Below are 24,331 nucleotides of genomic sequence, written 5' to 3'. Positions count from 1 at the left end.
GCTCACTGAGCCATGTGGTCGGTCTTGTAAACTGCAGTGCTACTTGATTACTTTGTCAGTCTTCTTAAGTGGCTTTTTGCTCTGTGGAGAAAATAGGGAGACTCGTCCGACAGCGGCTGTCCAACAGAGAGCAGCGAGTGCAGAGGGGCGAGAGGAGAGGCCGCATTTGAATGAAAGAAATAATAGCCTGCTGTTTTTTCTTGTAAGTGGATGCCTTGCTTGAATGAGGTATTATCATCCATCTAATTTTTTTCTTTGACAGGCTGGATTTGCATAGGGTTGTGCGTGTTGTATCAAACCAAACAACCAGAACCTCAGTATCAAGTAACACTTCACCCCCTTCCTCCCGTACGTCTTCTTCTCTCTGCTGTGTGCACAGTTGAAGAACAGCTATTCTCTTTCAGCCTCGCTGCTCCCAAAGGAGACCTGAGGGACTAGCCACAATTATGCCGCATACCAAAGTCCCACACTCTGTTCTCTGGGCAAAATTCACAAAGCTAAAATTAAGAAAGACAATTCAGGAAGACTATTGCCAATGTGCCATTCAGGACAGAGAAATTGTGGCAATTGATTGTCAGGTTTGTAGAGAAAAATCAGGATACTACAGGTAGATGATCAAGTGTAGTGGTAGGCTTGTGTAGTGTAGGTTTGTAGTCCAGTTAAAAGACTTAGTTCAAAAGCAAACTTGTTGATTTGATCTGTGTTTGAAAGTCAAAAAATTAAATGAGTTTAATGTGGTCTACAATGGGTGATTTCTTGCTCCAAACTCATGGTGACTCCAGTTAGACAGTGCCACCCCTTGGCTAAATTATGTACTGAGACTTTTTAAAATCCGTCCCCCACGGGCTTCAAACTATCCACTCACTGCATATGCTTTCTGCTCACCGTGACATTTAAGTCCAACATTTAAATAATTTGGCCAGCTGCTATGGTTCAGTGCTGCTGTAAAAAAAAAAAAATGTTATATTTATATTGGCAAAGTCACAAAGCGCTTCTCAAACAAATAAATTACACCTGCTGTGCAGAAATGAAAAACAATTAACAGGGGTGAGAGTTGAGAGTTCTCTATTAAAAAAAAAAAACAACACAAATTATATTTCAATTTAAAAAAAATGGAACACAAAATGTATTTTACAAAGAAATCCATGAAGACTTCATTCCCCATAACAACCACAGGAGTTGTAGTTTCAAGTGCATCACATTTCTCTTGATATCAAATGCTATTACAGTAGCCTATTCAGTGCAGTAATACAAAGTTGTCAGAGGAAGTTATTGAAGACAGATATCAAATTACTGTGGAGAAATTACTATTAGGACCAAACTTTAAGCAAAAATTGTGAATGTTTTATTTCCAAGTCTAAAATTTGAATCTTGACACTGTTAGCCAGCAGCCATCAGTATGCAGCAAATGGACTGTTCTGTTCATGTTTTGCATGCATTCATCAAAGAAGCATCCTGGAAGTTACACCGACAATATGGAAAATGGCTTGAGCAGAAGTTGCTCCTCATATAAAAACAGCTGATCATTACAGGCAATTACAATTTCAATTACAATTACAATTTACAATTTCAAGTCAATTTTATGATTTATATGTGTGTGTGTGTGTGTATGTGCACATCTCTAAGTGTGTGCATGCATGTGCAAGCAAATAGACAAATATCAGTAAATGTTTGTGGTTGAATTAAGTGGGTTAATATGTATGGCATAGTCATGAAACGTTGGTTATTTTTAAATTAAAGGCTGTTGTTTTTCTTATGAGGTAAAATGGATGGTAATCCTTTTTTTTTTTTTACATATTTAACAGTAAATGCTCTCGTTCACTGCTCAAGTGTTCTCAGGTTTAACTGAGGATTTACTCAATCTAATCCTCAAATTATACAACTAAGAAGAAGAAGAAGAAGAAGAAGAAGAAGAAGAAGAAGAAGAAGAAGAAGAAGAAGAAGAAGTGACGTCCTACGTTGTGGGCGGGACTATCTCGCTACAACGCTCGCTCCCACCAATCGCAAGCTTTCTTAGTAAAATATGAAAATGGCGGCTCTCTGTAGTGAGTTTGGGGACTTGGTACAAATAAAAAAACAACTTATATCGGTGATATCTCTTTGTAAAGAGAGAGGACTTGTACACAGCGTGAAGTGGTAAGACTGTCTGTGACTAATGTTACGTTAACGGCCTGTCTCTCTGTTTTTATGATGCAGGAGCTAAGCATTGCAGTTACAGTTAACGATACCCTGTCAGTTAGCTAGGCTAGCAGTGCAGTTGAACACTTTTCAGTGATAATGTATATTCCTGTCTTTACACAATATTATCAGTATACAAGATGTCATATTCTCGTTAGGACAGTGGTTAAATACCTAATGACCACAGTATATCCAAAAGAAAGCTCATTTATATTGATTAGAGAAGAGTGGGTGCATCCTAGGACCCAAACTACATAGATGAAATTGTATATTTCACAAAGATGCAAGGTTAATCAAGATGCACACAAACATGTGTATCCCTTTGCCATGATTAAATCTTCAGTTGTTGAACCAATTCTGTTGTTGAAAGCGCCTACAGTAGATCAGTTCTGGTAAAGAAATATCCAGATGTTTTCTTTTATGAAGAAGTATGAATGAACCTTGAACGTGAAATGGTCTAACTCCTGTTTGATTGCTTCAGAGTACTTCAGGTAGCTTGTTCTTTAACATTTGAGACTTGGGCTTTGTTTAGAAATATGATTTTAGCTTTTAAATTGTGATTATCACCATTATCCTTGTTCTCTTTTCCTAGTAATTGCTTTTCAAACGTTGATAGAGGCAACTCCTTCTAAAACTCCATTGTGGATTAACAGATACATCCTTAACTGGAGAAAGTTTGTTTTTATGGTTGGACAAGTAAAAACACTAAGTCTTTGGTGTTTTTGCTTGATGCAAGGCGAAACCTATGTTGTTCCCAAGGCAATTTTAGTGACTCAATGACACACTACTGAACATTTGCCAAAGGTATGGCTGGCTATACTGACTCAATTCTTTCTATCTCACCTGTTTTTATTAAAGATATCCAGTTTTTTACAGAGGGTAAAAACAATTAGATCAGAACGCCCCTAACTGTATAATATATCCCGGTGGATTTACTTAAACAATGGATAGCCTATTTATCCATCCAATGAAGTCTTTAATGTGTACCAACGTGTAGGCTAACACTGTCTTAATAGTTCAAAGTGCAGAGTAGGTGCAGTTTCATGGATTAGGGTTACAGGTATGTCCTGCAATCAGCTTGGTAAGCTTCATTGAATTTGCTTTAAAAACAATCCAGCAGCAAGTGACCATCATAGCGAAGATAGTTACTCCTACTAGAAACTAGTAGTGACTTGGTGTGGTTATGTCAAATGCTTCCTGTGTCTTCGTTCTAGGGCTTCAGAATTGGCCTTTGCCTTGGACCCTCTTCCCAAGGATGAATTACCGCCACCGCCTCCCTTTACTGAGGTTTGTACACAGAGAGGGCAGTGGCTATTTTGCTACCAGTGGTTCCATTATTAAATCATTATTGTGCCAGGATTGTGCTAATGGCTCCATTACCGTCAGAGGTTTATGGGGAGGAAAAGCTGTACTGCCCCCTGCTGACAGTTTTCCATTTAGAAAACAAGACTGGCTGGGTTCACTTGCACCGTGAAGCATGCAGTGCCTGAAATTTGTGTGTTTCCATAAACATTTAGAAAAATTACCTGTTAATTTCATATTTATTTAGTTTTCTCTGACAACTGAGGAAGAGATACACCTAACATGATCCTGTTGATCTGTTGGAAGTTTTTTTTTTTTTTTTTATCCCATTTTTCTGTATATTTTATCATCTTGGCGGGTGTATGGTGAGGTTTTATTGCAAACGATTCATGTAGATGGTTGTTTTCAGAGGTTAGTGTGTTAGTGAGATCCTTTCTTCCTCCCACTTGTAGCAGTTAACTTTGGCCTTCTTTTGCTACAGCTGGGGACCAGTGCTTTGTCCTGGACTGTAACCACTTCTCCACACTCCACAAAAACACCTCTTTCTAACATTATCTTCTGAGAGACTTTCAACATAATGAATGGCCTCCCACAATATCATTACAGAAACTAAATGTCTTTGAGTCCTACACAAACTTTAGTGCTGTCCGAGGCCATTATATTGTCCCCTTTGCCCTGAAGGGACAAAGGAATATTTCTTGCTAGTTGTCTAGGGACAAATGGTGTTTGACATAATACCAAAAAAACAGTGCATGCAGTCTCTGGTAAAATATCTACTGGCTACAAAGAATAAAGGGGTGAGGTGGAGAGCCATGGTTGACACCCTACACTCCCTAGGGGCCCAAGAGGATTAAGTCAAGTTACAAAAGAGCCACCCCTCTGCTCTCTTTTTCTTCTCAGCTCCAAGGGGAGGGAAAGTTGTCCAGTTTCCCCCTGGTGGTCACATTCAAAATTCAAACTTAAAAACTGTGTTTGTGTAGATAATTGACAGAAGTGAGTTTCATCTGAACACCAATGTGCATTTAAAAAAAAAAAGAATAGTCTGTGGGCTGATAAAATTGGGTTTATGTAAGGTTTGTGGCCAATAAAATAACTATGTTTTATAGTTTATAAGTTCATCTATTTTATATAGAATTGTATTCAGAAAAATGTCATTAATGTAATAATTTTTGAAAATAAGTTTGTATTTGTCAATGAGAAGATGAAGGAGACCAACCTGCCTTTCTGTAACTTCTAACATGCAACAATAACACAAATTCAGGACAAGCACCATGGGTAGAGATACGATTCTTTGATCTTTTATGCCTTTCATGTCTCTCTCTCTCTGTCCCAAATATAGGAAGATGCTCAGGACCTGGATGCACTTGCACTGGCCAAGTCCTACTTCGACCTGAAAGAGTATGACCGTGCTGCTTACTTTCTGAGAGGCTGTCGCAGTCAGAAGGCCTATTTCCTCTACATGTACTCTCGCTATCTGGTGAGTTTGATATGTTTAGTTTTTTCGATTCTTGCAATTTGCATAACAAGAGTGCTTGACTGTTTGTCTTAATACTGGCAAACTATATTCAAAGTATCCCACATTGATGACAGAGTCTCCCTTTTTTCTGTCTTCAGTCAGGAGAGAAAAAGAAGGATGATGAGACTGTGGACAGCCTGGGTGAGGAATTGTCATTTTGGATCAATTAGGCTAAAAATGAATGTCATTCACTTGCCCTTTAGCTGTATTTTGTCATTGTGTTCCTGTGCTGTATGGTTGTAGGTCCTCTGGAGAAGGGTCAAGTGCGCAATGAAGCGCTGCGAGAGCTGAGGGTAGAGCTGAGTAAGAAGCACAGTGCGGGAGAGCTGGACGGGTTCACCCTGTACCTGTAAGAGCCTTCCTCAGGACTGTACACATTCTGCTCTCATATTGTGCTGATTTTCATTATTCAAAAGACCTCACACACACACTGTTCAAATTGCACCTGGTGGGTTTTCTTTAATGTGATATTTCATTCGGCAGAGCATTGTCACTTTTCAGGATGCACACCTCCAAAGAATTTCAGGAGTAGCCAATTGTGGTGACATTGGATCCCCAAGGCAGCTAATGTGGGAGACCACATTAGCTGCCTTGGGGATCCAATGTCACCACAATGATTCAGGATTTTTTTTCCCCCAGCTTTCAATATTAATAATTGAAAGCTGGGAAAATTACTTCTTGAAGAGAGACCCAGGGCAAAGGATGAGATCATGTTACATGGATCTACTTTTCCTCATTTGTGATTGTGTTACAAGTATGATTTTTAGCTAAGTTTTTAACCAGGTTTTCTTAATGTGGGAAAGTGACAGGTTTTAGTGGGTGACCTTTTTGTAAAGTTCTATAGAGGTAGATGGACTAAATGATGCAAACTTTTCGACTGTGAAGTGAAATATCATTTTTAATGAGTGGTGTAAGAGGAAGCAACTGCCTTTCTCTGCTTTGTGTGAAATTTTGAGAAATGCAAAATAGTATGAGGAGATGTGAGTAAGGGGTGGACACTGCTCATATATGCGTCTGTTTGTGTGTGTGTGTGTGTGTGTGTGTGTGTGTGTGTGTGTGTGTGTGTGTGTGTGTGTGTGTGTGTGTGTGTGTGTGAGAAAACAGGTATGGAGTGGTGCTGCGAAAGCTGGACCTGCTAAAGGAGGCGGTGGATGTGTTTGTCGAGGCAACTCACGCCCTGCCTCTTCACTGGGGAGCGTGGCTGGAGCTCTGTAACCTTGTTACCAATATAGAAATGGTAGATATCTTTGTTTTTATCCCATACAGAAATGGTAAATAGCACTGTGTTGGTAATCTCGTGTGCCAAAGCCTTTTACACCTCATAATCAATTATCAAAGCACAGTTGACACATGGTGTTTGACTGTGTGACTTTATTTTAAATCCATACTTTACAATTCGGAACAATCAGAAAAAATGTGAAATATTTGTTGCCAAAAAACTTTTTTGCATATCTAATCTATGCAAAGTAATTGAGAATAAAAGCTCCATCATGAGTCAATGAAATTGACTGAATTGATTCCACCAACCCCGGTCTCTTGGCTTTTCTCCCCAGCTGAAGTCCCTTTCTCTACCAGACTGCTGGATCAGAGACTTCTTCATGGCCCACATGTACACAGAGCTGCAGATGATCAAAGAAGCATTGCAGAAATACCAGAGTCTCATCGAGGCCGGCTTTTCCAAGAGCACCTACATCATCTCGCAGATTGCCGTCGCCTACCACAACATCAGAGGTTTCATATTTTACCTTGTTGGGCGAATGGGAAATCTGCCTGTTGGAACTGTAGGAATAGAGAGACAGGTTGTTTCTGACAGTGGTGTTTCTCTGTTAATTTCAGATATTGATCAAGCTTTGGCTCTATTCAATGAGTTAAGGGAGCAGGATCCTTATCGCATTGAGAACATGGACACCTTCTCCAACTTGCTCTACGTCAAAGTGAGTCCGCCACTTGTAATATATAATGTAATATGATACTGAAGCCTTCCTCAAGGACGCTCAAGCAGGGCAGACACAGGGGTTCGCTATACCACCTTGATCTTTGAATATTAGCCTGATCCATAATTCATATTAGGGGGTTTCAAACTTTTTCAGCACAAATCCAAGTGAAAAATGTAGTCCCTTGCCCTTGGATTTTAGGCTCATACACATCGGCACTCTTGTCATGTACGAACCAGTAAGCAAGCCTGAAGAAACCAGGCTTTAGACGCACCCTGACTGTTGCCTCTCTGCTTCCACAGAGCATGAAACCAGAGCTGAGCTACTTGGCCCACAACCTGGTGGAAATAGACAAGTACAGAGTGGAGACCTGCTGTGTTATTGGTAAGTGTTGAGCCAATGAGATTAACATTAATGCCACTGATTACAAACTGTACAAAATCAACTTTGTCCTTTTAAAATGTTCCACTATATTTTTTTATATTTTATTGTAGATTTCAGACTTTCCTATGTGTGAATTAAATTTCATGACTATGGCATATAGTGCAATTTCCATGACCAATACTCATCATCAAATTAAAATGTAATTTTTTTTTGTTATTGAATAGCTGACTTGAATGTCCTTGGCCTTGTTTTGAATGGCCACCACAATCACTTGGGTCTTATGTGATGAGGAAATGTATGCATTAATTCCCTTAAAGGGATCCCAGTTGGCTTGACATGGAAAAACCTGAAAAGCAGATTTCCAGATTTCCTAATAACATTTTCAAACTTTTTGGATGTGCATTGAGATGTGTATCTATCTGTCTTGTCCATAGGGAACTATTGCAGCTGTGTAATTTCCTCTTAAAATACATTTTCACAAACTTGCTTCCAGAAAATGTTTCTATTGAATTTATTGGACTGCATTATTTTTGTGTTTCTTGTTTTCTTTCTTTTAAATGTGTTTTTTCTAACTTGCATTGTTTTTAGTTTCCTATAATGCACAGTACAAATTACGATTATTTTGAACTCCAACAACACTAAATAGTAAACTAACTCTTTGCTGCACAGGCGCTGATGAGCTGCGTGTCTAACCGCTCCTCTGTCTCGTCCATAGGTAACTATTACAGCTTGCGCTCCCAGCATGAGAAGGCGGCTCTGTACTTCCAGCGGGCCCTCAAGCTGAACCCTCGCTGTCTCGGCGCCTGGACCCTCATGGGCCACGAATACATGGAAATGAAGAACACCTCGGCTGCCATCCAGGCCTACAGGTCAGACTAACAATGTTAGAGTGTAGAAAGTCTTTATCTTTGGCAGATATCTCAGTGGGAGTCAATGAGGGAGGCGAGAGCATTACTCATTCACATTCCTCACCTAGATTTTCACAGCAGGTCAAGAGATGCAGATCAGCTGTATTTCTATTTTTACTTGTGTTTTCATCCTATTAGACATGCCATCGAAGTGAACAAGCGAGACTACCGTGCCTGGTATGGCCTAGGTCAGACTTACGAGATCCTCAAGATGCCCTTTTACTGTTTGTACTACTATCGAAAGGCTCATCAGCTCAGGTATGGATTTTGATCACAAAATAAGGCTTCATTAAAGAGGACTTTCGTGGTGAATTTCTGACATACCACAATGCATTTCTGTAGGCCCAATGACTCGCGCATGTTGGTTGCACTGGGTGAGAGCTACGAAAAATTATCCCAACAAGTAGAGGCCAAGAAGGTAAGCAATATTCCCAGGTCCCAGGTTTTCATATTAAACTCACTGAGGTCTTTGGTTGGTTTGATTGTTCATTTGATTGGTCCATGATATGGCATATGTTTCATTTGCCTAGTGTTACTGGAGGGCGTACTCTGTGGGAGACGTAGAGAAAATGGCTCTACTCAAACTGGCAAAGTAAGTCTCCAGCATAGATGTCAAGGTTCTGTGTTTAGCATTACCTGTAACCAAAGATCATATATTTTGAAGATATTTTGCTAATTCGTCGTCTCATCTAAGTATAACCTAACTGTTTGACAGGCTCCATGAACAGCTGAACGAGTCTGATGATGCTGCCCAGTGTTACATCATATACATCCAAGACATTTTCTCTTGTGGGGTGAGCGATGAAGTGTGTGTGTGTGTGTCTGTCTACGTTTGCATATGTAGTTAAAGTGAAATTTAGGCTTTGGTATCGGTTTGTAAGAGTTTCATGTGTTTACTTTGGGAAAATGTTCATGGATCGATATGTCAAAAGCAGATGTGCATCCCAAAAGATTTTATGGTTTTGCAATTAAAGGTCTTAGACTAGCTAATAAAATTCATGAGTAATTTTTTGTTCTTAATGGTATATTTCAGTTTGGAACAGAACTTTATTTCCAGTTAAATCTTTTGCCACCACAGGAGCAGCTGGAGCATGCTGAGGTGAGCACAGCCCTGCGCTACCTGGGTCAGTACTACTTCAAGAACAAGCTGTATGACGAGGCGTCGCTCTGCGCTCAGCGCTGCTGTGACTACAATGATGTAAGTACACCTGCATAACCTCAGCACTGTTATCGTTTATCGTCTTTCAGTGGAATCATATTGTAATGCTATGATGATACTGTGACACACAATTCTGATAACAAGCTCATTTTATTTAAAAACTCTGACGAAATGAGGTATGAAGCATTTTAAGGAATATTATTTGAGTTTTGTTTGATATCACATCATGCAGTTCAAGAGCATGAACATCAATTTGATTATTTAACATGTGATTTTGCATACAGAAGCCATATCGTCAAATCCTTATGATTATCAGATATTGACTTCAAACATATGGCCCGGCCTTACTCAGCACTGGTCTAGACGTAGGAGCAGTAGTAGATACTGTAAGTAGCATTTGGATCCTAACTGGCCTGTGTCTCTGTCTGCAGGCTCGTGAGGAGGGCAAGGCTCTGTTGAGACAGATCTCTCAGGTTAGAGATCAGATCGAGACGCCATCAGCAGAACTGTTTGCTCCGCTCTCCAACAACAACACTCCTGTCAGGAGGGTTTCTCCGCTGAACCTGTCCTCCTTTACACCCTGACCCACTCGTCCACTCACCCTCCTACTCACTGGCCTTAATGGAGCGTTTTTGTGGTTCCTGTGACCAGAAATGCTTGATTTCTTTTGCAACGTCTTCAAACGAGAAATTGCAAGGCAATTTGTGACGTTTTTCTCTATTTGTATGGACGTTTGGCAAACCTTGCACACCAAAAGACAATGTTGCAAGGATTTACTTGTTGACACATGCCGAGTTGTTAATTACATTCAAGTTTCAATGGTTTATGAAATTTGCAATCCCTGTCATTTTCTTCAAGGATCGTAAAGGTTCACTGCTGCAAGTGGAAAAAAAATCCGAACCCTTGCAATAATTGCTGGGAATTATGGATCTCAGTCTCTACCTGATTTACAGTCTAGCGTTGGATCCATCTAGTCACAATGAGCATGATACCTGGAGCTTTTGAGGTGGTTACTGGACAAGCTTTTGAAGAATGTCCATGCATTTTTTTATTAATGAATGTAAATATGAATCTGTCTTTTGTTGTATGGTGCATGAAAAAACTGCTTTGAATTGAATGGAATACTGTTAGTACAGTGACACAACATTACTGTCAAGTCATTCAATTTGAAAATGATGTGAATAAAGATTTTTTTAAGACATTGTGTGCCCCAATAATTACTTCAACCAGTCAACGCAACATTTTCATAGATTTTATTTTGGAACAATCACGTAATTACAAGAATAAAGTTCCATCTTAAGATGATAGTTGACAAACATGCAAAACTTCAAAGGTGACAAACAAGACTAACAAGATAATGTGAAAATGAACTATTCAAAACAATATTTCACTTTGCTACAACATTGATACATTTCACTACATCATTATGGGCATTCCAGAGTCAACCACAAACACTGACTATCCCAGTAATTAGTATTCACTAACTTTTTTTCTTCCCCATTTCGAATTCCAAAAATGATACTGATAAAACATGCAAACCAGAGCTGACTGAATATTCTTTTGATTACTTCTCAAAGTCGTTTTGTCTATTTTTAATAGGAAAAAAAATCCCCAAATACTGGTGGTGTAAGCATATAAATGTTATACCAGTGAAATACTGCTTTAAAGCCATTAAAGGATAATTTCTTTATTTTCATGTGATAGTCTGACTCTTCTTTGGCATAAGAGTAGTCCAAGGACCAGGTGAATCTTGAATTTGTGGTTTCGTTCTCTGGTGGAAGCCACATAAAACATTAAGAATATTTTGTCACTAAAAGCCACGTTACTTTTTTTGTGATACTGCGAGGAAGAGTGGCATCTCTTCACTGGAACATATTTTTGGTAATTCCATCCTAATGTTGCATAACATTTTTTTTTTTAAACCAACATGTCAGGGTTATGTCACATTACCCGTGGCTAAATGTGGTGATGTTTGTGCCTGGTCCCAAACTACTCTCAGGCCAAGGAACTGTTTGCATATCACATAAAAAAAGACAATATATGCAATATGTGCAAAAGAATGACACACCAGTCTCAATCATACAATAAAAAAATCCTCATCAAGGACTAGAGACTAGATAACACTGCCAAAGATAAAACAATCCCATGCATCAATGTTTCATATTGCAGGTCGACTACTGGCTTCTACACCTAACTGTGAGTGTGTGTATATATATATATATATATGTATATATTATTTTTTTTTGTCCAGAATAAACTAGGCTGGACTTGACTGGGAAAAACTTAGCTTTACAGCAAAGGCATAGGGGAGCAGTTGCAGGGGTAGAAGGGTTATATACACACACACACACACACACACACACACACACCCCAACACCTGGGGGGATCTGGCACCACTTAAGTCTTACTGGCCACTGAGCAGCTCAACTGGAGCTGTTCAGGTATGAACACCTTGCTTAAGGGCACCTCAACAGAAGTAGTCAACAAAGAAGAAAGCACATTGTTCATTTCTTCTGCACAAACTTTCCCAGCCACCCAGCACCGTCTTCTCCCAAGCTCATCTCTCCAAGCATTCGGCTCCTGCAGCCCCTTTTAAAGCATAACTGTATTTTATAGGCATTAGAACATCATAGAACTGTATTTGGCAAGACAACAGTGATGTAATGGCACTGTAAACTGTGATTATATACAATGAAGAATACAATCTATGATAAAGTTGCCAGCGATTATGATTTCGTTTTTGCATAATACCAAACATAAGAACACTCTCGTTCCAAAGCTCCAAAGAAATCAGTACTTGCCCCTGAGACTACGAGGGGTGGGGGCGGGGCTGGGAGGCGGAGACTGTTGGCGGGACCGCAAGATACGCGAGTAGGGGGTAAGGTTTGTGTCTTCACGAGCGCGAGTGTTGTTTTTGCGTGACGGAGTGCACATGGGGAAGACAGAGTGGAAAAAGGGCCGTTTTTCTGGAGGCTGGTTCTCACTGTTAACTGTTGGCACTGCCGCCCCGCAGCCCCTCTTCTTGCAGGAACCGGGCGCAGCAGAGAGACTGAAGCCTGAGGGGGGCAGCTGGGGCCGGGCAGCCTGGATCTGGGCCAGGCTCTCTGCCTTACGCCTTAGGTCAGCCTTGACCAGCAGCAGGCTGTTCTGGAGCTCCACCAGGGCCTGGTCCTAAGAACAGCCAACAGAGTTAGACAGAACCAAAGAGAGGGAAGTGAGGGTGAAGAACAGGGTGGAAGGTTGAGTGAGAGAGAAAGAGAGGAGGCAAGGCAAAATGCAAGGTCACACTATTTAGATAATCCAGTGTTGATACTCAACTTCCTATCAAGTTCCTAATAATGTGTCACTAAAAAGTCTGGTTAGTTTCAAGTGATGCTAATAATTATGTGAAAAGTAGTCGATTTATATTCACTATCTGGGCTAGGGTGAATCTTAGCATTAGAGAAACAGGGTCAAGTTAGGGTTACATAGTCTGTGGAGATGCATCAAATAGGCAAGTGATACTTTTTTAAACATCTACTTTTTGTCACCTGATAGTAGAGTATCAACATTGGACTAACCAAATAAAGTGTTGCAACTCCCAAATGTAACTCTTAAAACATGCTTTTGCACCGTGAACACCCAGTGTAGATGTTAGAACCCTTGATTTAGTTTTAAAGCTACTGTAAGTAGTTAGTGGAGAGAGTAGTGGGAGAGAAACAAGGTAAAAACAAATAGTTTAATATAGAACTACACAAGTAACAGATGTTTTGTTTCTTCACTTTACTTTGGATCAGAAAACAGCTACCAGTAATTGCTGCTGAAAAAGTAGAGCATCTACAATCAGCCCTTTTTTAATAAAAAAAAAACAGTGGGACTATATGCATCAAAGTGAGCAAGAATATAATCATTTTCAAAACCCTCCCCTAACTTTAATTTCAGAGGCAGTGGTGCATAGAGGAAGAACACTATGCTGAGATCTTGGTTTGGTTCAATACATCATTTTGGGTTCAGGATTTTCTACCATTGCTTCTAATCTGTGGAGAGCAGCATAACAGATTTTTATCAAGCTTAAAAAAAACAATAGGAGATGCAGAGATGCACACTGACTGCTTTCTGTCATACTGAGCATGACAAACTAAGAGTAGTTGTTTTGTTGAATTGAAATGGTTTGAAGGCTTCCAAATGTTAATTCTCTTTAAAGATACTGTAAAGTTTTAATTTGAAATGGATCTTCCCTAAATATAAATTATTATTTTGTTATTTATTTATTGGAAATGGATGTTTTTGTTGGATAAATTTAGTTAAAGTCTGGTCTGACTTAAAGCTAACAATAGCTGGTGAACAGTAGTATCACAAGATTACTTAGCAGTCGCATTACTTAGAAATAAACAATTTTCCCAGACCATAATTCTTATTGTGTCATTTGTGCTGTGTGGAATTTTATGTTATCAAATGCCTACAGGCATCATTTCAATTCAAACATTTTATTTACTTTTCTGCATGTTTTCTATTGACAAAGTTTCCAGTTTTTCCTAGAACACATGAGAAGCTAGAACGATCTGTTTAATGATGAACATAAACGTTCAGTTCCGGCTCAGAAGAGTGTTGTACCTGTTTGGCTAGTGTCTCATCTGCAGCTGCTAATGCCTGGCGCAGCCTCTCTCCTCCTGTGTTGCGACAGCAGGCTCTTTCCCCGGACTGCAGGTCCAGGCCCAGCCTCTGCAAGTCCAGCCGCAGCTGACGGAGGTTCTGTTAGAAAAACTAAAGTCAGAACCACGCTTTCTTTCTGAAGTGGACAAGACTTAAATGTAGCAAAAACAGTTATGAAGTTGCCCCTGACCCGTTGGCCCTCCTGCAGCTTGCGGTCAGCAGCATTGGTGAGGCTGCCAGTCGGACCTGGTATCGTCAGCTGCACCTCCAGCTTTGTCAGCTCTGTAGAGGAAAGTGGAGCGACATGGTTAACCAAGTATCATTAGCATTATCCTAAACACACACACACACCAAACTAACTACATCACACCATTCTTTCTGTCAGACGTTACCTTGTGTTTTGGCCAGCAGCTCAGCGCGGCACTGATCGAGCTCATCGCGTGCTCTGCTGAGCTCGCCTGTGTTCCCGGCGAGGCGCTGAGAACGCCGAGGCCCCTCAGACTCTGCCTGTGGCACCAATGTGGGGGCCGGGTCAGCATCTTTCTTTTTCTCAAGGGCAGCAGTCAAAGCTTCAATCTCTTGATCACGCTCCTGAGAGAGGAGGGATGGAAGAGAAGAGATCAGCAAAAACACTCCATTCACAGCACTAACAGGAAACAAGGAAGGAAGACTCAAACATTGAAGACTAGAAATATTTAATCACCGTTTATTGAAAGCAAGCATAATACAAGTTTGGTGCAGGCACCCCAACATCTAAGTCATCAGGGTTCAGCATCACTGCCCCTGCCACATGTGGATGAGAGCCTCACACTGTGGGGAAGGCAGGGTAGGAAAAGTAGCCCCCAGGTGCCGGACAAATGCTGGTATATTTTGGTTGAGGCTGGTAAGTTTGTCTGTTCTACCAGACACTTTGACAGGTAATCAGACTTGTTGTATTCTGAAAAGCAGTTTGGCTGGTAAAATAATGAAATTTGCTGTTGATCTTTGTGATCCACCAGACATTTTGACCAGTGGTGAATGAAAAAGTTAGTTTCCTGCTCTGCTGGTGGCTCTTTGATAGCCTCAACCTTCATTCACTCTTGTCATTGAAGACAGCTGCAAGGCAGGAAAACAAACTTTTATGTTTTATAAAATATATCTCCTTGGCCACCATGCTAATTAGGCAGTGAGCATCACTGATCTCTGAATCTTCCTGCTGTAACTTACAGTATATCCAACTTGTGCTTGAAACAGAGACTTGAACAGAGTTAATCAAAAGTTTGTATCTAAAAGTTGTATGTGTGCATAAGCACTGTTTACATGGACAGTAGAATTAGCAAAAAACACAAGATATAACTCATAATAGTTTGTAGACTTTAAGTTTTAAACTTCATACGGTTTACAAAGAAAACTGCATTTTGGATGCATATTGGATTTGTGGACAGATCTCATACATATGTTCTATTTGTGATATTTTAACATTGTCTCTGGACACATGAGTGTCCAGAGACACTGAGTGTGCAACTTGTAAGTGGAGAGCAAATAATTTGATTGAAACAATTGAAGCCACAGGCAGAGACATTGCCTGAATACAAGCCAAATGGATAATGAGCATTGAGCAGATTGGCTGTTTTTCACTGACAATGTGCGTGTCTGTAGATACATATTCACAGTACAGTGCAATCCATATTCACAAACTGGTGATAAATCCAACTCCTTCATCATTCAAATAAAGCATTTTGATTGGAATGTGGCCAGTGTTTTGTACTTTTCTTTTTCATCTGACAGACAGTCTCGCTCTCTCACCTCCAGCTCCTGGCTGTAGTATCTTTTCAGACTTTTCTGCAGGTTATTTATCTTGTCTTCAAATCTCTCTTCCATTAGAGCTCTCTCTGTCTCCAAGGTTTCACTATAGGGTAGGAAAAGACATCACAGCTTAGCATCTGCACTCATTTCAACTTTAGCACATTCAAAATGTTTTCATGCCTGTCTACCGGCATGAAAACATGAAAGCAGCAGTCTACTGTTGGAATTTGTATGCAACTCTAGGTGTGCTTCTTCAGTAAGATGTCAAAGAGGTTGAACAGCCAGTGGGTTACTTTTCAAAGAGGTTTTCTTACTGTCAAACTACCATTAGAGAAAGAAATGTTTGCTCTTATCCTGGCTGTTGAACACTTTGAGGTTTGCATATTGGCCTCTAGCCCCCTCACTGCTTAAACCAACCATAACACTCTTATTTATGCGAAGAAAAAAAATATTTGAAGGTGCATTTTAGAACTCCTTCTTCCCTCTCGAGTGACATCCAGAGGAGTGTATATTTTTGGTTTGGTTTTGATAGAGAATATGACAAGGGATGAATTGGAAACTTGACTAAGATAAATGGTGTTGTTCCCAATTGACCTGCTATAGTAATTTCCCAACATCTACAACAATGCAGCTTTGCTTACTAATAAAAAAAGGCTTCGTGAAAACTCAAGAAGGCCCTTTGATTTAAAACATACACACAAACACACCTGAAGTCATTCTGCATTCCAGAGATGACCTCCATCATCTCGGAGACCACCTGCTCCCGCACATTTGCCTCAAGAGACTCTTTCTCGTCCCGCTGGCGCTGCACCTCTCTCTTCAACACATCTATGGCCCGCAGCAGTGCCTGAGCAAGGTAAAATCAGTTAGTCACTAAGGAAAACTGGGTAGGTGTTGTAAAGGTTTTGGCAAATCTACTTTTTGGAGACCTTTAAAAGGCTGGTAAGAACAGAAGAAGGGCCTTCTTCTCATTGGCTGAGCTCTCACTATAGTTGACCTTCATAAAAGGCACACACCCTCTGCGTTCACCTAAATGTGCAAAACTCCCCTCTTCTAAGCGTATGCGACCAAGTTTTGCGTTTGCTTCTTAGATACATTTTTTAACTGTATTTGTGCCGGGGGGGGGGGGGACAAAGTAAGCTAAATCCTGTCAAATGAATTTGCCAAAACTGTTAACAGCAGGCGCTTATGGGAGAAGAGGTGAACATGATGAGATAAGGAAAATAAATGTATGAAATCCCACTCTCCAGAGGATGTTACCTCAGTATTCAACATGGTCATATCTCCGTCTTCGATATCACTCTCCTCATCTTCCTCCATCACTGTGCTCTCATTAGAATGTGGTGCTGGCTCACGCAGTAGAGACAGGATGTATGCCACTCTGGTCTTTGTAGATGGGCCATGGACCAGCTGAAATATGACATGGGGGATAAATTGTTTTGGACACATCCCAACACTCAAGCCTAATCAGCGACTGTGAAACCACAGCAGTTAGATGTATGAGAGTGTGATCTTTACCTGAGTAGCAATAGCAGAGAACTTGAGGGCCTGGAGGGTCTCATCGTAGATGGAGGCACATGGATTGATGTTGACCACCATGCTGGAGCTTCCTCGACCACAGAAGAAACCCTGCAGCACCCGGGTCAGCTTACTGTCCCTGAAGGGCACCACCTGAGGGGGTCGTGACCTGTGGGTGAATCAGATGGTCTTCAAAATATAATCCTTAGTAAAACAGCTAGTTCCAAGATGCCGTGTTGTTTGCCACATGGCAAACCTGGTTAACCTCATTATACTACACAGAACAATGTCAAACAGTCTTGGGTTAATGAGAGCACCTAATGTAATCTTGCTAGCAAAAGCAGCCATGACCCAGCAAAATAGTATGGACTATCAAGTGAGGATTTATGATACCCTTATAATCACAAATATTTAAAGGATTTAACTGGAAAGGAAAAATGATCAATATCGGTAATGGTAGCAAGTACTGTCCTACATAGAGGATTCAACAATAATATTTTTTTCCCAATCAAAATTCACATGGAACTGCATTCCTTGTATTGATCTTCTCTTTTTACTGAATCACATTAATATCTAGAAATAAGAAAAACTGTCTATCTGGCGGTAATTACGAAGAGGTTTGGGCCATTTGATATTTTTGTGCTATAACTCAAATGTTCATGTGCATTCAAAAAGGATTTTTTTAATATAGCATTTCATGGGTTTTTGAGTGAAGTGTATTAAATTGGAATATTTAATGTAAAATTTTGATATAATTATTCACTAAATCATAAAGAACATTTATTTATCTACTGAATGATAGCAACATTGTTATCTAAATTGTGATTATGGCTCTCAACTAGTCAGTAAAATGGTTCAAGGTTTTCATATACAATCACCCACTACTAGTTATTCTGCATTTTCATCTATTATTTTCATCAAATGTTTTATTGGTCTTCCAGTTTTCCCATGGTAAGGTGAAGAGCATACCTGTTGTTCTGGTTGTGCCTCAGAGCAGCAATACAGCGTCCCAGGGTATGGAGGGAGGTGTTGATGTTGTTGGCCTCCTTCATCCTCTCACCATTGCGCTGGTCTTTACAGCGTTCAGAACCAGCCAGATCACACACAGTCAGTCTAAAAGGGGGGCAGGAAGAGACACTGCTCCGTTATCACATTTACAAAACACACAGCACACCTGGGCTCAAAACCTGATAACTGAAGCCTAGGGACATCCGAGTAGTTGAAGATGACTTACTCGCTGATGCGCATGGCCTGGCCTGAATCTGCCTCCGGGCGGACGTGCAGGACGCGGATGGAGAAAATGCTGTGGCTGAAATAGGGGATTAAGTTATGAACAGAGATTCAGTAAGTAGCAATAAACCAAATCTACTGAAAATAAGGTTTAAAAAAAAAAAAGATTACAAACACAAATATTGTTGCAGCTGTTACTTTGTAATGGGCTCCTACCTGCGGCTGGAGTTTTGGTTGAGGTGAGTGCTGGCGAAGCTCTGGTTACGCCGTCCGGCCCTCAGAATCCTCCAGGCTTCCTCTGCACTGCGGACCTGGATCCAGGTGAGGTCTGTTATAACAAGAGGAAGTAGCACACGATGATGATACAGTTGTGTCAATGAAGGAAAAAAAGAAGTGGTGTGCTGAAAGGTTGTATAACTTATGTCTAGACTGAAAGCTGTAAAATATGACGTGTTAAGTACAGAGTATTAAATCAACTCCCTGCAGCTAGTAAGCAGTAGCCAGGTTTTTATAAGATGTACACGATCTCATGCAATCAACCATCACATCACCTCTCGCTAATAAAAAGGGACCATGTTAAAATCATAACAAAGCCAAGCAATGGAAAATGGCTTATGGTCAATTTAGACAAACATCCTATTAAAGAAATAACCCAAGGTGAAACCAGCCCAAACAGAGCGTGACAGAACTGCAGGTATAGTGCGGAAAGAGGAGAGGGAGTGAAAGAAAGCTACAGCTTCTAAGCCATTTCCTGCTTAATGAAGTGTGCCATACATTAAATGAAAGAAGCTCATGGGTAATGGGATTTGCCCTCAGAAGTTTTAAACTCATCTATTATGTCCTATACTAATTAAACAGTTTAATGTACTATAAATATTATTCCTGCGAATGAGTCAGTGTTACCTTTCACATAGGGGTTGCCCTGCTTGTCGTCACTGAGCCGCAGTGTGGCCCGTTTCCTGGGCTGCAGAGAGGGCGGAGCCTCCAGCAGATCATATAGGAACTCATTGTAGATCTCATAGAAGGACACCCAGACAGAGAACTGCACCCCCTCCTCCAGGTCGTCCCCTCCGCTGTGAGAAAGGCTGTCCGGCTCTAGACACACACTGTCCGAGTCTGCAGGGAGAGTCTCTAAAATTAATGTCTGGTACTCCAAAAGAGAAGACTTTACAGTTACAGGGTTAGTATAATGGAAGTGTCTTCCACTGTGTCCATGCCTGTCAACAGGTTCATGACATCCCTAAATGAAATACAAGCATTTCTTAGAGCAGGCGTTCCCATTTTTGGCATGGAGGTCCAAAGGCTAAGACTTGACTGATTATTTAGAAACATAATGAGTAAAAAGTGGCGTCTCAGGTTTTATATGTCAAAGATTCTTACTAATATGCCTTGAAATGTGCCATTTATAGACATTGTTAAATTGAATCATATTTGGAACACTTTGAAGGGCTGGGTTTGATTGGATATATTAGAGATAATGCGGCTGCAGGTTGCTTGTAAATGTAGCCACTGTAACATAACACTCAAATTATCCTCCTCACCATCCAGCTGGGTCGCAATGTTACTTGTAGCGGAGAGTCCTCCAATGCCGCTATCCCAGGTTGAACTGGTACCACCTCGACGAGAAGCCAGGCACTCATCCTATGACAAATGCATAAGAGGACTACATTACAACACATCTATATGCAAAAGGATACTCTGTAATTCTTAATCAGTTTCTATGGTTTTTGCTAAAACAATATGACAAGAAACCATATAAGAGAGAGAACAGTTAAAGCTTTTGATTAAAGGTGGTTCTCCTGTTCACCTCTCTGAGCAGAGAGTCTCTGCGGATTTCCTCCGCCCGGACCTCATTGGGTTGCAGCTGCCTTACATCCTGATACATGATAGGTTTCAGATCCATGGCTCCGTAGAGATGGCCCTGCAGTTTCCTGAACACAGACACCAAAGCCCTGGGCAGGAGGCCTGCCTCTTGACCAGCACCTGCAGGTAGGAACGTCATTAAGTGGGGTTAAGTGGTCACTTGCCAACACTAGCTTACCAACATCTAGACCTACATCATCTACAACAAAATAATTTCAACATGTGCGTCAAACACAACAGCACCAATCAAACCTGGGCTCTATAATGATGTCTCCAAGTATTATCAATGCTGAGTAGAGTACAATAAAAAAAAACTCACCCTGAATGGTGTAAGTCTTTCCAGAGTTGGTGACACCATAAGTGTAGAGGAGCGTGTTCTCTCCCTGCAGCACGTCCTTCACCATCTTCTTCATCGTCCATTCATAAAACTGTTGCTGTGTGGTTTCTGGCCCAAAGATCTACAAAGGACGGTAAATGGGGGAGAAAAAAAAAACAAAACTTCATTTTTGTGGCCTTTGTGAATGCATATTTTATTACAAATCTCTTAATGAGCATTTTAGTTCACTGTTTTGAATATTGAATATATATGATTACTTTTGTAATTGTTACCTCTGTAGGTTAGTAGCTTACTATCTGTTTGGGAGCAAGGTTTGGGATTGGTGGATGGGTGGTAGGCAGTCAGGCTAAAATTTTATACAAGGGCAAGCTCAGGCTTGTTTGACAGAAGACAATAAAATACAGTCTTAACTGAGGCCGTTTGTGGCAATTTGTGCAAAGAGACCTCATGTGCATGTTTCCTACCAGCAATCCTCCCAATGGTGTTAATAAACCACTTGTTTACGATGTCACTCATCTCCACCCGGGTTGTCCTCCCACTAGTCCATTTTTCTCTCTCTCTCTTTTTTTTAACACCTTCAACATGGTTCTAGGTTGACCACCATTTATATTTACAGCATGTAAACACTCATTTGACCATGATGTCGATAAGTGAGTGTCCAGTACCTTTGAGAAGCTGAACTTGTGCATGCTCTGGGTGATGCCCCTTTCTGCAGTCCTCATGTTCTGAGAGTCCTTTGGAGCTTTGAGCATCAGGGTCTCCTCATTTTGGATATCCACACAACCCTAAAACATGAGCAGAGGGAAAATCTTTAGGAAGTTTTCATATTTGGTGTGTTTCAGCTGTTCACCTGGAATGGGGCCAGGAGTGACACTGGGTCTGAGAAGTAAAATCACCTCCACCTCTCACATCTACAAAAACCCCCCACAGGAAATACTTATGCCTATGAAGTGAAAATGAAGTAGGGATGGTTCAGGTTCTCACCTGTTCTTCTCCCGCCTCCCTTTCCCTCTCAGTAAGTGGCCGGATGCGAAGATAAACCTTCACTTTCTCACTGCTCCCATCATCATTGCTTCCTTGTCTCGGTAATGCAGGTTTCACTGCTGACTTCTAGAACATGAATAACAAACAAAAAATGTAATAAGTGTCCTCATGTATACAAAAACATAGCTAAAAGTGTCAGGTAATCAGTTGTTGCAAAGGATCCTTGCAAAGCCATCTATACTCCATAATCTCACCGGCTCTATAATGGAAGGCCGGGTTCCCAGGCCTGGGGAGATGATGGAGATCTCGGGCAGACGGGGTCTCGTCGGGCCTCCCAGCTCTGCTGCTGTAGACTCAAACACAGCCATCTCCTCCTCCTCATCGGATGGGGATCCACACGGTGATGCCAAAAACAACGCCATGCTTACCTGTTGCAGGGAAGGCAAGGGTCCATGAGTGTTATTTAGTTTTAAGGATGTGTTGTTCACGCCTGGATGGGAGCCAAGGAGTTACTGTGGTTGCATGTAAAAGTCACTTATGTCCCTTAGGGCTAGGTACTGGCACTGACCACAGAATATGATATACATCAAAATACATGGGACGCAATATGATTGACACAGCGCTTTACAATACTGTAGTTTTTTTTTTACCATGGCATTAGATACACATTATTTATTTACTGTAGTTATTCAAAATTGATACAACCAGTGTTTCATTTGAGTGTTCTGATTAAAAAAAACTGATGATACATAGTTTTCACTGCTGTTGCCATTATAAGCTAAGACCGGACAGGTGTATTATCTGCCAAGTGCCAACATAGGCTTTTTCATATATTGTGGAACATTCTGCTAGTAATGCAGTGATAAAATGCAAAAATAAATTGCACAATCACTTATGGATAATTTCACATTTACACAAAAAACAAAAAAACGATTCTATACGAAAAGAAACTGTACATAAGGGTTTTTCCAGAATCTTAGTTACGCCTTGTCTGTCCTGTCTCAATTACTCTGAGAAACAAATTTGAAGGATGTTTTCCAAGGATTGGTAGATAATCAGTCAATCACTGGAAGAATACTCTGCCAGATATTTAGGAATCTTTGATATTACCTGCTCTTCAAGCAGTTGCTCCTGTAGGAGTTTACTCAAAATAGGGGTGTGTCATGAAATATTTGCGATTCATACCTTAAGCTCATTAGTGAGATGTTGAGAAAACACACAAACTAGACACACCTAATGTAGCCTATTTGGCCTTTCATAGCCAAAGAGCATGTAGCAACTGCAAGAGTAGTGAAACTGAGGAAAATGACTTTAAAGTTTATCTCCTGTCCAAGGGACTCCTACTACACAAATCTACAAAATGTCATTCTGCCAAACCCCTGACTATCTGCCTATCCATACCGTGATTATAATGTTACGGAAATGACACTTTGAAGTGTGAAGTGTCAAGACATATTAAGAGTCAACTTTAAAATTCAAATGAACAAGTAGTAATTCAAACACGTCAGAAACTTTTATTCGCCAAGTACAAGTACTTTTTGTACTCCCCCCCCCCACCACCACCACCACACACACACACACACACACACACACACACACACACACAAGCACGGCCAATGTTGAGCACGTTGGCTAGCTAGCCAGCTAAAAACGTTATATTATACAATCGATGTGGTTAAATTAGCCTTTATAATTGTAGTGTTTAGCGTGGCGAGCAGCTAACCATTTGGTAACATTTAACCTAACTTGCAAACGACCCACCTTGAACCAGACGTTAACACAACTTACCTCGACTGTTGACAGGGACGTTGAGCGTTGAGTCCCCAGGAAATTGTCCTATACTTATTATGAAGACCCTCAAAGACCAGCTAGTTGTCTAAAACTAGAAATACTTTCCTTATATTGTGGCAAACCTATAACTGACTAAAAGTACGGCGTCTTTGTCACTTGCGAAGAACTGTGAGCCCAAGCCTAAACACTGAGCTAATCCAGTTTACCCGACAGCGTTGGTTTTCGAACATCGCGCTTCCCCTGCATCACTGCTCACTGATTGGCTACACTCGGCGCTGGCTGTTCTCCCATTGGCTACAGCCGCCGTGACTCAAAGGGTGCGCTGTCTAGCATTGCCTCCTTGAACAAAGACGGCTTTCGTTAGTTCCTGCCTTGTATTTAAAAGGCAACAATATCACATCTTACAATATGGCCATGAGCGTTTTATTAAAACAAATGCACATGGCCTTGTAGTGGCAATCTGTCCTAATACCCAGAAACGAGGTGACTATATCATATATAATGTATTTTTATTGATTGTTTGTAATTTTGGCGATCTATGAATGTAAGGTTAATTCTACTGCACTCACTGTAAGTCACTCAGGATAAGAGTGTCAGTAATAGTGTATAATTTACTGCAGTGAATTTGAGCTGCTGTTGTCTTTGTAGTGCTGTGTCAGTATGTAGGCTACTGTGACCCTGTAAGTAAGTAGGCTATGTCTCTGTACCAAGAAAAGCGCCTGTACGTTTATTGTATTTATTTGGCAATTAAATTGACCATTTTCAGGTATCAGCACTGACATATAGGGAACAAATTGTCAATGCTCATGA

General features: G+C 40.7%; 2 protein-coding genes across 4 annotated transcripts; one reads left to right on the top strand and one right to left on the bottom strand.

Moving 5' to 3' along the window:
• Positions 1-2,023: 2,023 nt before the first annotated feature.
• Positions 2,024-10,521, top strand: cdc23 (CDC23 (cell division cycle 23, yeast, homolog)). Its single transcript, XM_071528839.1, has 16 exons — positions 2,024-2,136; positions 3,393-3,465; positions 4,820-4,957; positions 5,095-5,137; positions 5,240-5,345; positions 6,101-6,233; positions 6,550-6,727; positions 6,833-6,930; positions 7,233-7,314; positions 8,030-8,183; positions 8,361-8,480; positions 8,565-8,640; positions 8,753-8,814; positions 8,938-9,016; positions 9,301-9,420; positions 9,813-10,521. Exons 1-16 carry the CDS (start codon positions 2,024-2,026, stop codon positions 9,963-9,965), a joined length of 1,728 nt encoding a protein of 575 aa, XP_071384940.1. The 3' UTR covers positions 9,966-10,521.
• A 134-nt stretch (positions 10,522-10,655) lies between these two features.
• On the bottom strand, positions 10,656-23,686 carry kif20a (kinesin family member 20A). Of its 3 annotated transcripts, none has more exons than XM_071528835.1 (19): positions 23,519-23,686; positions 21,985-22,158; positions 21,731-21,856; positions 21,412-21,531; positions 20,729-20,867; positions 20,354-20,529; positions 20,088-20,187; positions 19,450-19,662; positions 18,763-18,874; positions 18,551-18,625; positions 18,286-18,429; positions 17,317-17,485; positions 17,059-17,208; positions 16,506-16,645; positions 15,799-15,901; positions 14,406-14,604; positions 14,204-14,295; positions 13,975-14,112; positions 10,656-12,552 (listed from the first exon to the last, which is right to left on the bottom strand). In XM_071528835.1, exons 2-19 carry the CDS (start codon positions 22,150-22,152, stop codon positions 12,172-12,174), a joined length of 2,745 nt encoding a protein of 914 aa, XP_071384936.1. In that variant the 5' UTR covers positions 22,153-22,158; positions 23,519-23,686; the 3' UTR covers positions 10,656-12,171. The 3 variants fall into 3 exon arrangements, with proteins under 3 accessions (XP_071384936.1, XP_071384937.1, XP_071384938.1); XM_071528836.1 differs by having other exon boundaries at positions 21,731-21,853; XM_071528837.1 differs by lacking the exon at positions 10,656-12,552 and adding an exon at positions 12,941-13,043.
• Between the last annotated feature and the right edge of the window lie 645 nt (positions 23,687-24,331).

The sequence above is a fragment of the Centroberyx affinis genome, unplaced genomic scaffold (genome assembly GCF_046629955.1).
Source record: "Centroberyx affinis isolate AG114_WGS23_722 - 3 ecotype Tasmania unplaced genomic scaffold, CSIRO-AGI_Caff_v1 ptg001735l_1, whole genome shotgun sequence".
Lineage (NCBI taxonomy): Eukaryota > Metazoa > Chordata > Actinopteri > Beryciformes > Berycidae > Centroberyx > Centroberyx affinis.
This window is presented reverse-complemented; position numbering and strand designations above follow the sequence as displayed.